The 14,693-nt window shown below is 36.0% G+C and overlaps 1 protein-coding gene across 7 annotated transcripts in view; it reads right to left on the minus strand.

Annotated features, from left to right (window-relative positions):
* Nucleotides 1-14,693, minus strand: part of ATP11C (ATPase phospholipid transporting 11C) — a 204,714-nt gene that overhangs the window by 88,439 nt on the left and 101,582 nt on the right. For 2 of the 7 annotated variants that reach the window (XR_005025386.2, XM_036888190.2), the window contains exons 1-2: nt 12,933-13,701; nt 6,404-6,523 (exon numbers count right to left, since the gene is read on the minus strand). Coding sequence is in view for 6 of the 7 variants with exons in the window: in XM_036888190.2 (XP_036744085.2) it covers nt 6,404-6,523; nt 12,933-12,968 (156 nt within the window). In the remaining variant the exon portion in view is untranslated. Of the gene's footprint in view, nt 1-6,403; nt 6,524-12,932; nt 13,703-14,693 lie in introns of those variants that run through there. The other 5 variants (XM_036888186.2, XM_036888187.2, XM_057495832.1 and 2 more) reach the window with 4 other exon arrangements.

Here is a 14,693-nt window from a genome sequence, read left to right on the forward strand (position 1 = left end):
CAAACCGGATAACTTAGAAGAAATAGACAACTTTATAGAAAAACACAACCTTCCAAGGCTGACCCAGAAAGAAACAGAAAATCTGAACAGACCAATTACTAGCAACAAAATTGAACTGGTGATCAAAAAACTACCTAAGAACAAAACCATTGGACCAGATGGCTTCACTGCTGAATTTTATCAAACATTTAGTGAAGATCTAATACCTATTCTCTTTAAAGTTTTCCAAAGAGTAGAAGAGGAGGAAGTACTTCCAAACTCATTCTATGAGTCCAGAATCACCCTAATACCAAAACCAGGCAAAGACACCACAAAAAAAGAAAATTACAGACCGATATCCCCAATGAATACAGTTGAAAAAATACTCAACAAAATATTAGCAAACAGAATTCAAAAATACATCAAAAAGATCATCCATCATGATCAAGTAGGATTTATTCCAGGGATGCAAGGATGGTACAATATCAGAAAATCCATCAACATCATCCACCATATCAACAAAAAGAAGGACAGAAACCACATGATCATCTCCATAGATGCTGAAAAAGCATTCGACAAAATTCAACACCCATTCATGATAAAAACTCTCAATGAAATGGGTATAGAGGGCGAGTATATCAACATAATAAAGGCCACATATGACAAACCCATGGCCAACATCATACTTAACAGAGAGAAGCTGAGAGCCTTTCCTTTAAGATCAGGAATAAGACAAGGATGCCCACTCTGTCCACTTTTATTCAACATAGTTCTGGAGGTCCTCACCCCGGCAATCAGACAACACAGAAATAAAAGGCATTGAGATTGGTAAAGAAGAAGTTAAACTGTCCCTGTTCGCAAATGACATGATATTGTACATAAAAGACCCTAAGGAATCCACTCCAAAGCTACTAGATCTAATATCTGAATTCAGCAAAGTTGCAGGATACAAAATTAATACACAGAAATCTGTGGCATTCCTATACACTAATGATGAACTAGCAGAAAGAGAAATCAGGAAAACAATTCCATTCACAATTGCATCAAAAAGAATAAAACACCTAGGAATAAACCTAATGAAGGAAGTGAAAGACCTATATACTCTGACAACTACAAGACACTCATCAGAGAAATTAAAGAAGATACCAGTAAATGGAAACACATCCCATGTTCATGGATAGGAAGAATTAATATTGTTAAAATGACCACCCTGCCTAAAGCAATCTACAGGTTCAATGCAATCCCTGTCAAAATACCAACAGCATTCTTCAATGAACTAGAGAAAATCGTTCTAAAATTCATATGGAACCATAAAAGACCCCAAATATCCAAAGCAATCCTGAAAAGGAAGAATAAAGCAGGGCGGATTATGCTCCCTGACTTTAAGCACTACTACAAAGCCACAGTAATCAAGACAATTTGGTACTGCACAAGTACAGACACACAGACCAATGGAACAGACTAGAGAGCCCAGATATAAATCCAAGCATATATGGTAAATTAATATATGATAAAGGAGCCATGGACATACAATGGGGAAATGAAAGCCTCTTGAACAACTGGTGCTGGCAAGACTGGACAGCTACATGCAAGAAAATGAAACTGGATTATTGTCTATCCCCATACAGAAAAGTAAACTCAAAATGTATCAAAGATCTGAATGTAAGTCATGAAACCATAAAACTCTTAGAAGACAACATAGGCAAAAATCTCCTGATTAGAAACATGAGCAACTTCTTGCTGAACACATCTCCTTGAGAAAGGAAACCAAAAGCAAAAATGAACACATGGGACTACATCAAACTAAAAAGCTTCTGTACAGCAAAGGACACCATCACTGGAACAAAAAGGCATCCTATAGTATGGGAGAATAAATTTGTAAACGACATATCCAACAAGGGGTTAACACACAAAATATATAAATAATTCACACGCCTGAACACCCAAAAAGCAAATAACCCGATTAAAAAATGGGCAGAGGATATGAACAGGCAATTCTCCAAAGAAGAAATTCAGATGGCCAACAGGCACATGAAAAGATGCTCCACATCACTATCAGGGAAATTCAAATAAAAACCACAATGAGATATCACCTCACACCAGTTTGGATGGTCAGTATTGAAAAAAACAAGGACAACAAATGTTGCTGAGGATGTGGAGAAAGGGGAACTCTCCTACACTGCTGGTGGGAATGTAAGCTAGTTTAACCACTGTGGAAAGCAATATGGAGATTCCTCAGAAAACTAAAAACAGACATACCATTTGACCCAGGAATTCCATTCCTAGGAATTTACCCAAAGAATGTAATTTCTCAGATTCAAAAAGACATATGCACCCCTATGTTTATCGCAGCACTATTTACAATAGCCAAGATACTGAAGCAACCTAAATGTCCACCAGTAAATGAATGGATAAAGAAGAGGTGGTACATATACAAAATGGAATACTGTTCAGCCATAAGAAAGAAACAAATCCTACCATTTGTAACAACATGGGTGGAGCTGGAGGATATTATGCTTAGTGAAATAAGCCAGGCAGAGAAAGACAAGTACCAAATGATTTCCCCTTTTTTGTGGAGTATAACAACGAAGCAAAACTGAAGGAACAAAACAGCAACAGACTCACAGACTCCAAGAAGGGACTAGTGGTTTTTAAAGGGGAGGGGTTGGGGAGGGTGGGTGGGGAGTGAAGGAGAAGGGGATTAAGGGGTATTATGATTGACACACATGGTGTGGGGGGTTGGTTCATGGGGAAGACAGTGTACCACAGAGAAGGCAAATAGTGACTCTGTGGCATCTTACTATACTGATAGGCAGTGACTGCAATGGGGCATGGGGGGGACACGATAATATTTGTGAATGTAGTAACCACATTGCTTTTTCATGTGAAACCTGCATAAGAGTGTATATCAATAAAACCTTAATAAAAAATATTAATTGGTAATAAGCCCCCAGTTGTAAATAAGTAGAGTTCTAGCTTGAGTAACTGTTCACTTTGCTTAATTACTGTATCCATTTTATTATCAACTCTCCTTGATGTAAGCAATAAACCCAATTTTGAGCACCATAAAGTCTACTTTTATTTTCATTGCCAATGTCATGCAGATCATTCTTTTTTTTAAGCATCACACTTTTCCACCATAATTCATAAGAGCAAAAAAGAGTTACCAGGACACCACTGCATGAGGATTTAGGAACTTAGCAAAGACGGCACCTTCAGGGAGCTTATTAAGACTCAAAGAGGTGTCTAATAAAGTCTAGTAACAATTCTGATATTTAAAATGAGTAAAAATGCTAGTGTAATTTCAGTCTTGAAACCTTAATCCAAGACATTCTTTCACATATTGGTACTAAATTTAACCCAGGGCATACCTTCAAAGAGTTAGGTGGAGTTCATTGATTCTTATCCTTCTGAAAGGCCTTCAAGATGAAGCTCAGGATTTTTAAAGAAAAAAAGTGTAGTACAGAAAGATAAAGATCCTAAAGATCCTAGCAGGACGCAATCAATATTCTTTGCTCCAGAAGGGGATTTCCAAGTTTGGTACCAGTTACAAAATTCTGGTCATTCCGAAAGGTCCCTGGCAGAGTGCATTAAAGTAGAAAGGCTGCAGAAAACAAGTTCTTTTAAAGAAAGTATTGTGTTCCCAAAGGAAGAAAAGAACACTAATTTTATGAGTAAAATTTAAAGTAGGTCAAAGTGTTTATCTTTAGTGCATTAACAACTTATTCCCAGGGTTTACACTGGCATTATTGATGGCATTTGTAAACAAACAAAACTCACCCAATTAAGAAAAAGTTATTTTTATCACTAAGGGGTTGAGAAAGGAAATGAACACTTCCTACAAAGCTGGAAGGCAGCTAACATATTCTATAAGGTGTACATTTCTTTAATTAAGAGATTCTGGTACAAACACAAACAGCCAAAAGACAATGTGAGGAAAAAATAGTCCAAATTATGAAACTGTTGTTCTCAGGATGGACCTGATGGCCTACTTTTAAGAGAGATCACACTCCATACATTCAAAACACATATGACTGAGTAAATCAATAGTAGTACTCAAAACTGTAAAAACAGTAATTAAAGAAACAAAAATAAAAATAGCAGCTACCATTTACTGAGTTGTTACTATGTGCCAAACCAGTGCTTGAATGCTTTCTGTGGATTACTTTATTTCATTCTCACCATAATCCTATGAGGTAAGTACTGTTAGAATCTCCATTTTACAGCTAAGAAAATCAAAACACAGGGAGGTTACACGACTTACTCTAACTTCAAAATCAGGTCTTCTGTATACAAGGATGAAACTTCTACCACTACACTGTACACTATCCTCTTATAATTACTCATTGTATTAAGATTTCATTTTTTCTGAAGTCAGTATACTATTACTTCCTTTTTCACCTCTAATGCTTTAATGAAAAAGTGTGTCAGTTAATAAGCAGTTAACTAGAAAAACTACAAACATATAATACATAGAAAAAAGAGATTCGTTAGTCTATTGATGCAGAAATGTTCACTTTATTCTGATTTGTAAAACGTATGTACATATACAAAGATATATATGCAAATCTGTTTAGAAACAATCCTTATTTGCCCCATGAGCTCCTGACCATTTAAAAAAATATCATATTGCATTGTTTTCCCTATGGCAACACTGAAATTAGATAAAACATGAAAATTATTCTATTAAATACAAAAAAGTCAAGAATTAAAATGAATCCTACATGTTCTTTTATGAAAATACAACATATATCCTAACAAAAAAGGATTATCACTAGTTCAATGAAAAATTACTTTTACCATCCCATCAATATGCCACTTTACCACCTTTCACATAAGACACTATTGAAAATAATAACTTCCCAGAAAATATTTTATATTTCATTTGATGCAAAAGGAGAGAGGAAACTGAGGAAGGAGCCCAAACAGCACAGTGATGAGAAAAAAAGCTCTTTATTCAGAGCCACTAGACCTTATAAAGCAGTTCTGCTCCTGGCTTTTTCACTAACTGCTTGGTAACCATGTCACTAACTCAGTTTCTCTGGGTTTGCTTTCTCTATCGGTAAAGTCAGTGAGTTGAACAAAATGCCCTCTTAGGATCTTTCATTTCTACAAGCCTATGATACTGAGTTAAAGGACTATTGCTGATTGTTTTGTTGTATACAACAGTGTGAGTCACAATTTTCAGTGAAAGGACTATTCACTATCTTGGGCACAGGTATAGAGCCTTCTGACTGAGGATGTATTTTCTGTCATAAGGTTAAAGATTAACAGAAAAGAGACATTTACCCAAATATACTCAGAATATTCTATAGGCCAATAGATGTGCTCATTAGGCAACATAGTTTTCACATCTGTCTATACTTTACATACTAATCTTCTAACCTAAGCATAATCTGTATTACATCACTACATAAAGAGAAATCACATGTATGAAAACTAAACAGCAAATTTTTTAAGGAATGACATGATTTTGTGATTCAGGTCCTAGGTGTTTGGAAACATGCAGTGAACCAACTGTCACCATTTTAAATCTGCCTTGCCAGGTTGCATGAGGAAGTGAGGAAATTACCAAGATCTGTGACATGCTACAGGAGACGGCAGTGGGCAAGCAATCTAACACCTAGCACCTAACCTGGTCAGCCATCTAGCAGCTAGCACCCAACCTGCTCAGCCAAAGATAAAGATTAACAAACTAATGTTTGTGGAATGAATAATTACTGCTAGATACTAGGAACTATGAAGAATGCTTTCATTTATGGAACATCAGCTCCATTTCACTGATGAGGACATTTGGACTCAGAGAGTAATTTGGCCAAGGTCACACAGCTAGTAAATGGTCAGGCCAGGATTTAAAAACAGGTCTTCAGACTTTCAGGCCACTGCTCTTGGCAATACACTAGGCTAAAATAAGACAATTATTCAGATGGTGACACAGCAAGAGTGATTGAACTCTTAACTGCTCAAGTAGCATACTGAGCAGAACGGACTCTTTAGGACCTAGGAGTGTACTGGAGAAGGTATGTTATGGAACAGAAAGAGATACAAATATCATTCTGGATAGCACTCTCCCAAAAAATGTAAATTATTTACAATCTAGTCCATCCATATAAGGGCAATTCAGGAATTTTGAGCAAATAAATAATTCTACTTTTAACACACTTTAAGGCTTAAAGTAATATGTATAATCAATGGGTGCTGTGAATCATAATGGAAAACAAGTCAATGATATTTCTACTATAACGAGACAAAATGATGCTTTAAAAAAATGGCCGTTTGGTAGAATAATCACTACAGTATATGATTAGTATAAGTTCACATCCACGTATGCATATATAAATGCACCAGATTCCTCTGAAACACAAATATTATAAGTAAGTTCATTATCTGGCTCAGTATATGAATATTAAGTTTAAAAACTTACCTTAGATGAAACTATTCTATTACCACAAAATCTTTGTGCAATGTAAGCTTCTGTTTCTGAAACTGGATGATTGCCAACAAACACTGTGCGTGTACCAACTCCTTTCTCTTCTCCAGCACACTGACCGAGAGAAAGAGGAAAATAGTCAGTTTTTCATCACATTTCTCCATGTTCTACCAAGCTCAGAATTCTTGTCTAAGTATATATGGCTACAGTCTAGAGAGAGTGAGTAGTAGGGAGAGGAAAAAACCTTGTTAGGAAATTCAAACTACACTAACTAAGCTATTAGCTGCTGACTTACTGAAGATTAGTAAAAATTGCTCCCTTAGTCAACTGTTCTGAGGCCAACATGGCAATTCTAAATGTTTAGAAACAGTATTTTTATTGCCTGTCATTTTTCTTTCATTCACAGAATCTCAATCACCACCGTCACAGTAACACTAACTTAGGAGAGGTCAAACTGGGAATATTATATAACTATTGAGGAAAACCACATCAATTACATTACCAGTCAGCAGAAAGCAGATTGAAAATTATTTGTAAACATAATTACTTCAAGTCTTATTTCACAGAATATATCTCAAAAGCCTCTTTTAGTTTTAAAAAGTAGATTCGCTGACTCTAGATGTTCTAAGGCTGAGCTCTAGTTTACCTCACTTTTATTTCACTGAGGCTTCACTGTTTTCTTATCTTAAATTAGGATAATACACTTTTTCATATAAATTTGGGATAGTCTCCATTGATGGTACTATGTTTGAGACAACCACATATTTAAGTCAAAAGTAAAGTATGATAGAAACCAATATCCACTTATATATTTCCATTATTTTTTTAAAAAAGATAATCCCCTAACCTAAAATGTTGTAAAATGTGTAGCCACAAATATTTTCCTTCCTTTCAATGATCTATTTAAAGGTCACGGATGTAAATCTCTATCCTGAAAAAAATCATTTTAAGCAACACTACTTAGAGCTTGCAAAGCTCTCCAAATGTCTATGTTTAGAAGTATTTCAGTCTGAATTTTTGTACCTTATATAGAAATTATTGGGAAAATGACTGTTAAAAGAACTAAAAATCACCCCAAAGTACAGATATGACTTTTGCCTATTTTCATTTAAACGTATTTAATATTATTTAGTGGGGTATTGCCCTTAAAATCTATAGGGAATCAATTGAAAAGTAACTGGAATAAACTGAAATAGGAGAGATTTAGATTGTGTGTAAGGGTAACTTCTGGAAATCTACCCTGGTATAGGCTAAGGGAGCTTGTGGGAATCTCTTTCTATCCATGGCAATCTTGAAAAAGTCAGTTAAGCATCAGCGCTAGACAGTTTAGCTATTTACCCACCTGTCCAAAAACAGGGCATTAGAACAACCGATTGTATAAGGTCATTTGCATGCTAAGAGTCGGTGATTAGCAGGTAAATTTTTAAACAGTTCCTGGAAACCAGTAAACAATAACTTCACCAGAATGGCAGCTATATACATTTTGATTTAGGGTTTGACTTCTTTGTTTCAACTGTAATATACACTATCTGACACAGCTTACTGATGAGAGCACTAAATTTTCCACAATACCCATTTTGCAAAATGTAAACTGAAAGTTAATACATCTGCTCAGAGTATAGTTTATCATCTCACCCCACCTCTGCCCTTCTGTTACAAGTTAGTCTCACTACAGTCTCTGCAATAGACCCAAACCTTATAACATACCAATCTGAATTACAGAAATTGTTAAGTCCATATAAACACTGCAATTTTCAACCGTCAATATTTATATGGCTGTTTGGTTTTCCACACAAGCAAAAGTGGCTTTAGAGTAAATAAGGAACAGCTACTTTTTAAAAATCATTACTATATTTTATTAAAGTATTGTTAATATATAATGTTATGTTGGTTTCAAATGTACATCACAGTGGTTCAACAGTGCCCCGTGATCAACTTATATTGTAATTGCGAATTACTGTGCCCCTTTATCTCCCTCCCCTGCCCCAACCCCTCCCTGCAACCACTAGTCACTTCTCAGTGTCTATGAGTCTACTGCTGTTTTGTTCCGTTTTTATATTCCACAAATAAATGAAATCATATGGTATTTGTCTTTCTTCATCTCGTTTATTTCACTGTGCATAATACCCTCCAGATCCATCCATACTGCTGCCAAGGGCAGGATTTCTTTTCCTCTTATGGCTGAATAATATTCCATTGTGTGTATGTACCACATCTTTATCCATTCTTCCATTGATGGACATTTAGGTTATTTCCATACTTTGGCTATTGCAAATAGTGCTGTGATAAACACAGGAGTGCATGCATGTTTCCAAATCAGGGATTTTGCTTTCTTTGGGTAAATTCCTAGGAGTGAAATTACTGGGTCAAACGGTATATCTATTTTTAGTTTTTTGAGGAACCTTGATACTAAGGAACAGCTACATTTTTTTTAGAGGGCATCTCTCATATTTATTGATCATATGGTTGTCAACAACAATAAAATTCTGTATAGGGGACTCAATGCACAATCATTAATCAACCCCAAGCCTAATTCTCAACAGTCTCCGATCTTCTGAAGCATAACGAACAAGTTTTTACATGGTGAACAAGTTCTTACATAGTGAATTAGTTCTTACATGGTGAACAGTGCAAGGGCAGTCATCACAGAAACTTTCAGTTTTGATCACGCATCATGAACTATAAACAATCAGGTCAAATATGATTATTCGTTTGATTTTTATACTTGATTTATATGTGAATCCCACATTTCTCCCTTATTATTATTATTATTATTTTTAAATAAAATGCTGAAGTGGTAGGTAGATGCAAGATAAAGGTGGAAAACATAGTTTAATGCTGTAAGAGGGCAAATATAGATGATCAGGTGTGTGCCTCTAGACTAAGTATTAATCCAAGCTAGACAAGGGCAACAAAACATCCACGGATGCAGAAGATTTCTCTCAAAACATGGGGGGTGAGGTTCTAAGCCTCACCTCTGTTGATCCCCAATTTCTCACCTGATCTCCCCCCTGCGACTGTGCCTGTCTTAGGTTGTTCCTCCCTTGAGGAATCTTACCCGTCTCTGGCTAACCAGTCATCAGGAACAGCTACTTTTTATGCCAGTTCTCAGATAATTCTCCAAATGGAAAGTGGTAATATGAAACAGAAAAGAGGTACAGGGTCAGTGACGCAGGATGTTTCCTGCACTGCCAATATAGATTGTTCCCCTCAGTTAACATGGCCACTGATTAACTTAAAAGCAACTGAACCAGTACTTTCCCAATCCTGAAACGTCTTCAACTTTCTTTTCTGGCAGGAAGCAACATTCCAGAGAACAAATGAAAGGAACACGCATAATGCAATTTTTCAGGAACATGATTATTTTTATGAATTCCCTACATTTGAATAGGATTTGCAGCTTTCCTAAGAGCTTCCCCCATACATTATCTCTCTAATCTCTTTTGAAAAGGCCTAAGTGAACTCTATCTCCATTAAGTTGGAGAAGATGGATTGAAATTGCTGTGCAGGTTTGCAGGCAGGGGCAGCTCCTGGCAGTGATCACTGTGAGTTGATGAAATAGTGACCTAAGAGAAGTTATAAAATGTCCACTTCTGAGGATTTTTCAAAAAAGGGCAAAGTCTCCTCAGCCCAGGCAGGTATGGCTGAAACAGATGACTTTTCCATGCTTGTTTCACCCTAAAATCTTATGAACTTGCAATTTCTGGTAGAATTTGCTCTAACTTACAATGTATGGTTTGCATAAAAATGTCAATGCTAAACTCATGTGTAAATTCACTGTAATTTTCCAGTTGCTGCCAATGGAGAGTGTTAAAACCGTGGTTTTAGTTCCTCTAATTTTGAATAACAGAGCTGTCTTAGCTAAAGCAAGCAACTCCAAGTAGGAATCAGAAAAAAAAAATTCCCATTTGGATGGCACACAATGTAGCCTGAGTGGGAGTATATGATTCCTACCACCTCATAACAAATTTTAATTTATTTAGAGTCCATTCTGTGTTGAACTGCTTCCCATCCAAATGTCCTTAGGAAAAGCATTAAAAAAAAATTTAAATATGCTGGCACCAATTCTATTTTAATGACACATCATACATTATAATAAAAGCATGGGAAAATATTAACAGTATAGTTATATGAATTAAAAGAGAAAGTAATTTAATTTTCTTAAGATAAAAATCACCCTTTAGTACCTTGATTCATACCACCATAGTATAAACTGAATATTGTAATTGAAAAAGGCAAGTAAGTGATTTATATACCAACACATAGTTTCTCAGTAAAAATCAAGAGTATGAAATGGTAGTTATTCAACTAGTACTATCTTAATATCCTATACCTTTGGTAGTCATAAAACACAGATAGCTACTGGGAGTATACTTTTCTTGATTGCCTCTAGACCAGTGACTCAATAAGAACTGAGGGAAAATAAAGACCTCAATAGAAGACTGTCATTATAAAAGCTGACACGGGATCTGAAAAAGAGCTCACCTCTCCATCCTTTCCAAGTGTTGGCTGACTTAAATTTATTACTTAGTCATACATCAGTGGTTCTCAATTCTGGTCTCACATTGGCTTTAAACATAATACCAATGTCTGAGTCTTTTATTTAATATTTAATTTTTCTGGAAGCTTCTCAGGTGACAATTCGAATTTGCAGCCAGGGCTGAGAAAACTGCTACAGAATATCTCTTTGAATTAGTGATTGCCCTTAACTAATATACTGTAGGTTTTCAGCATATCAGCCACAATGCTACACTTTTTAAGTAATTAAAATAATTTACACAATTTTCTTTTCAAAGGATAAAAACATAAATAATCTTCAAATAGTGTCCCCTCAATCATTTTAAGCTGTTCACAAAATGAGATCCTCCTTCATTACTTATTTTGCGTGTGGTTAATCTTCTATCAGTTATTCACATCACTGAGAATGAAAATTACAGCCTTGATATAATACAAAGCTACTTGGGTTATCAGCAAATCATAACTGATGTAATCGCCAGCATCACAGCATTATTTTTATTGGTTATCAGATGGCTCTTTGTGATGACTAAAACAAATAAAAGTATTTGCTCAAAAATTAACAAAAAATCCTTATGAAAAATCTGAAAACTTGGCAATGATTTAAAACTGTTCTCTGTACCCCAGCCCCAAAGCTATTTTCTCTGAAGCACTAGTATTTTTTGAACAGCATGATCAGTCTTAAAAAGGCCAAATGAACTCAAAATTGAAAGAGCATTTCATCAAAATTTCAGGCATCTGTTAAAATCTTCCTGAAAGTCAGCCTTTCTGTATACTAGGGCTGGATGGGTGGGTGCAGGGAGGACCACACTACACTGTCAAGGAACATTTTCAGGGTATTAAGCTTCTTGGTTAAAATTGTGACAATGTATTCAGTGGTCATACTGCTAAGGTTTCCAAGGGCACTCCATTATAACAAGCTAAGAATAATCTTGATGTGTAATTTGTAGCCATAACTCTAAAACGGGCCTTAAAATCCCACTTTTCAGATTTTGCTTTTACTGAATCTTCTTAAGTGATTAGGCTGTCTCTCCCTCCATTTCGAGATGTAGTGAAACAAGACAAAGAAAAGATATTTTGTTTTTTCTTGCCTTTAAAGCTTAATTATGGTCATATTAACCAAAACGGTCAAACATCTGATCAGAAGACAGTTGAATATTCAAAGTACCTAATTAGGCATTACCCGACTACAGAACTTTTTATTCAATAGAAACCGCTACAGGAAATGGGTATTAAGCCACATAAAAACAAACACCTCAATCAGCATGTACACTGCTTAGGAAAAAGCAGTGACTGTGAGGACTTCGATAAGAATAACGCCCTGCTTGGAAGCTCACAGAAAGACTTTCATTCTCTAAATGTGATCCACTGAGCAGTTTAGCTTCACCAGGCACAATCAGTTTTAAGTGTTCCCAATCTGATCCCCCTCCTCACTGTGTCCTCACACCAAGGACCTCAGTGCTATGGAAATGTGGCTCTAAGATGAAATACAGCTCTCTTACACAGCGGTTAACACACAGTAGATAAATAAAAAATGCTGTAAACATTTAGTGATTCAAGGTTCTAACAGGAATATTTTCTTTAATGATTCAGAGATTCTTCCATTTATAGAAAGTAACCTGAGACTCTCAAAGTTTGGGCTGGAGCTCAGCAAGTCCACTTTCCTTATTAACAGTATTTCTCCTAACCCAGAGCCTGACCATATGCACACAAATTGGAGATGAAGTAAGCACACATGTTTACAAGGCCTCAGAAATTACTTTTCACTTTCACCATACATACCTACATACCACCTTGCAGCCCACTTAACAAACTTGAAAAATCTCAATAGGGAAGTCTTAACTTGTAAGGATAGGTGCAACAGTGAAGCTGGATAGAAAACCAGCTAAGTATTTAACAGCTCTCAGGAAATGGATAAAAATGTGCATGCAAATAGAAAGCAAGAAGGCCCCAGGAGGTCATATCACAATCTGGCCAAAAAGAGAACAGAAAATATAGAACCACAAACCTCAGAGGCAGGAGGGAAAGATGGGACCACCTGCATGCCGACATGTGAAAATTTGCGCTAAACCACGGAGAGGATGCCACAGATTATCAAGCAAATTGTACCAACTCCTGTGATCCTTGAAAAGTTTCCAGAATTTGGGAAGACAGCCAATTGTGGCTTGCAAGTTTGTGTACCTCCAAGGGAGGTGGCAAAGGACACACCAGAAGATTGGTTTGTTCCTTAAGACTTCGAAGCAGCATTCTGGTTGCCTGGACTCTATTATTACACCATGTGACATTCTTTTTTCATCCCTCTTCTCCAAAGATCTGATTTGCTTTTGATTTTAAAGTATCATTATTTAAAAATATTAATATCTTGAACCACTTAATATTTTCCTCTCATTTTGTTATGTTCTTTTCTAACCCATGCCTACAATAAATGTACCATGATAAGAAGTAGGGCTAAAAATCGAACTTTTGAGGTAAGTTCAACTGACCTTTTGGTCCCGTCCCAGGCAGGTAAACAGTGTAAGAGGAAGAAAGATAATCTAGGTATTAGCTATATACACTGAGTCCCCGCACCATTAAGAAAGTGACTGTAATTTTGTGCATTAAAGCTTCAAAAATGTGTACCAAATATATGTAAGGCTTAAGTATATGGTTTTCTGTGAAGTCCCTTAGGGCTTGAAGATTTTCCTTTTTGGAGATCTCATAGGTAAGAAAGTTTTATCTCAGCAGCAGTTAATAGCTAACAATGGCAAGGAAATGAACCACTGGATATCAGGATGAAAAATGCCTTTACCTAGAAGAAACAAATTCTCATCCAAAAATCAGTTTCTAGGTCACCAGAGAAGAATTTTTATTACATAGTAAGAAGAGATAAACTCTGGCTAGAGCAAAAAAGATATAGTAAGAAGAGGTGTCTCATGTCCTGAAAGTGTTTTTATCTCCCATTTCAGTGATAGCATCACTGTTATCAAAGAAAGTAAGTTTTTTTGAAAGGTCTAGCAGTTCAAATATATGCTGAAGCATGTCCAGTGAAACTAATGAATGCATTTTCCCCTGTGGCATTGTTAAATATCATATAGAAAGCAAACATGCTAGAAAAAAAATGTTCAAGTTGTAAATGTAATTAGTTTAAATAGTACATCCAGACTACACCTGTTCATTTTTAACATCCCTAACAGAAGAAGTAGATAAAATAGAAGTTTCCATTGTGGAGCATGGCTTAGTCAAATAAGCAAAGAAAATAAGCAAGAGGGGCTCTGAGTTGTGACTCTAGCTTTACAAAACATAGCCACTTTGGTGAAGCATTTCTAGCCTTCCATTCAAACATGATGATGTGGCTAGCTTCTTGGGTCAAATTAGGTCTTCAAGAAGAGTCTGTTCTTGAAAAAACTATCTTCCCTATAGGTGAAGGCTTATAGGGCAAGGCTTGGAATGAACAGGAGAAGCAATAAGGACATGACCCTGGGAAGTATTATTGATAACTATGCTCACTTACATTAAATATCTATACCTTAGCTGGGGATACCTCAATTTCCTTAACAGTAAAATGAAGTTCTGTAACTTTAAAGACTGCTTACAGTAGGAATACCAAAATACCCAGACGTCACTTTAAGGATTCTAAACATGAGAAGAGGATGAGGCTTGCAGATACTAACCAACTACGTGAATATTCAAATTCCAGGAACTGGGCCAAAACACAACTAGGCAATGGCCTCAACATAATTCATGTATAAATGTTTTATTTAAAGTAAGAAAGTTTCTGGCTCTGTAGAAG

The sequence above is a fragment of the Manis pentadactyla genome, chromosome X (assembly GCF_030020395.1).
Source record: "Manis pentadactyla isolate mManPen7 chromosome X, mManPen7.hap1, whole genome shotgun sequence".
NCBI classification, from domain to species: Eukaryota; Metazoa; Chordata; class Mammalia; order Pholidota; family Manidae; genus Manis; species Manis pentadactyla.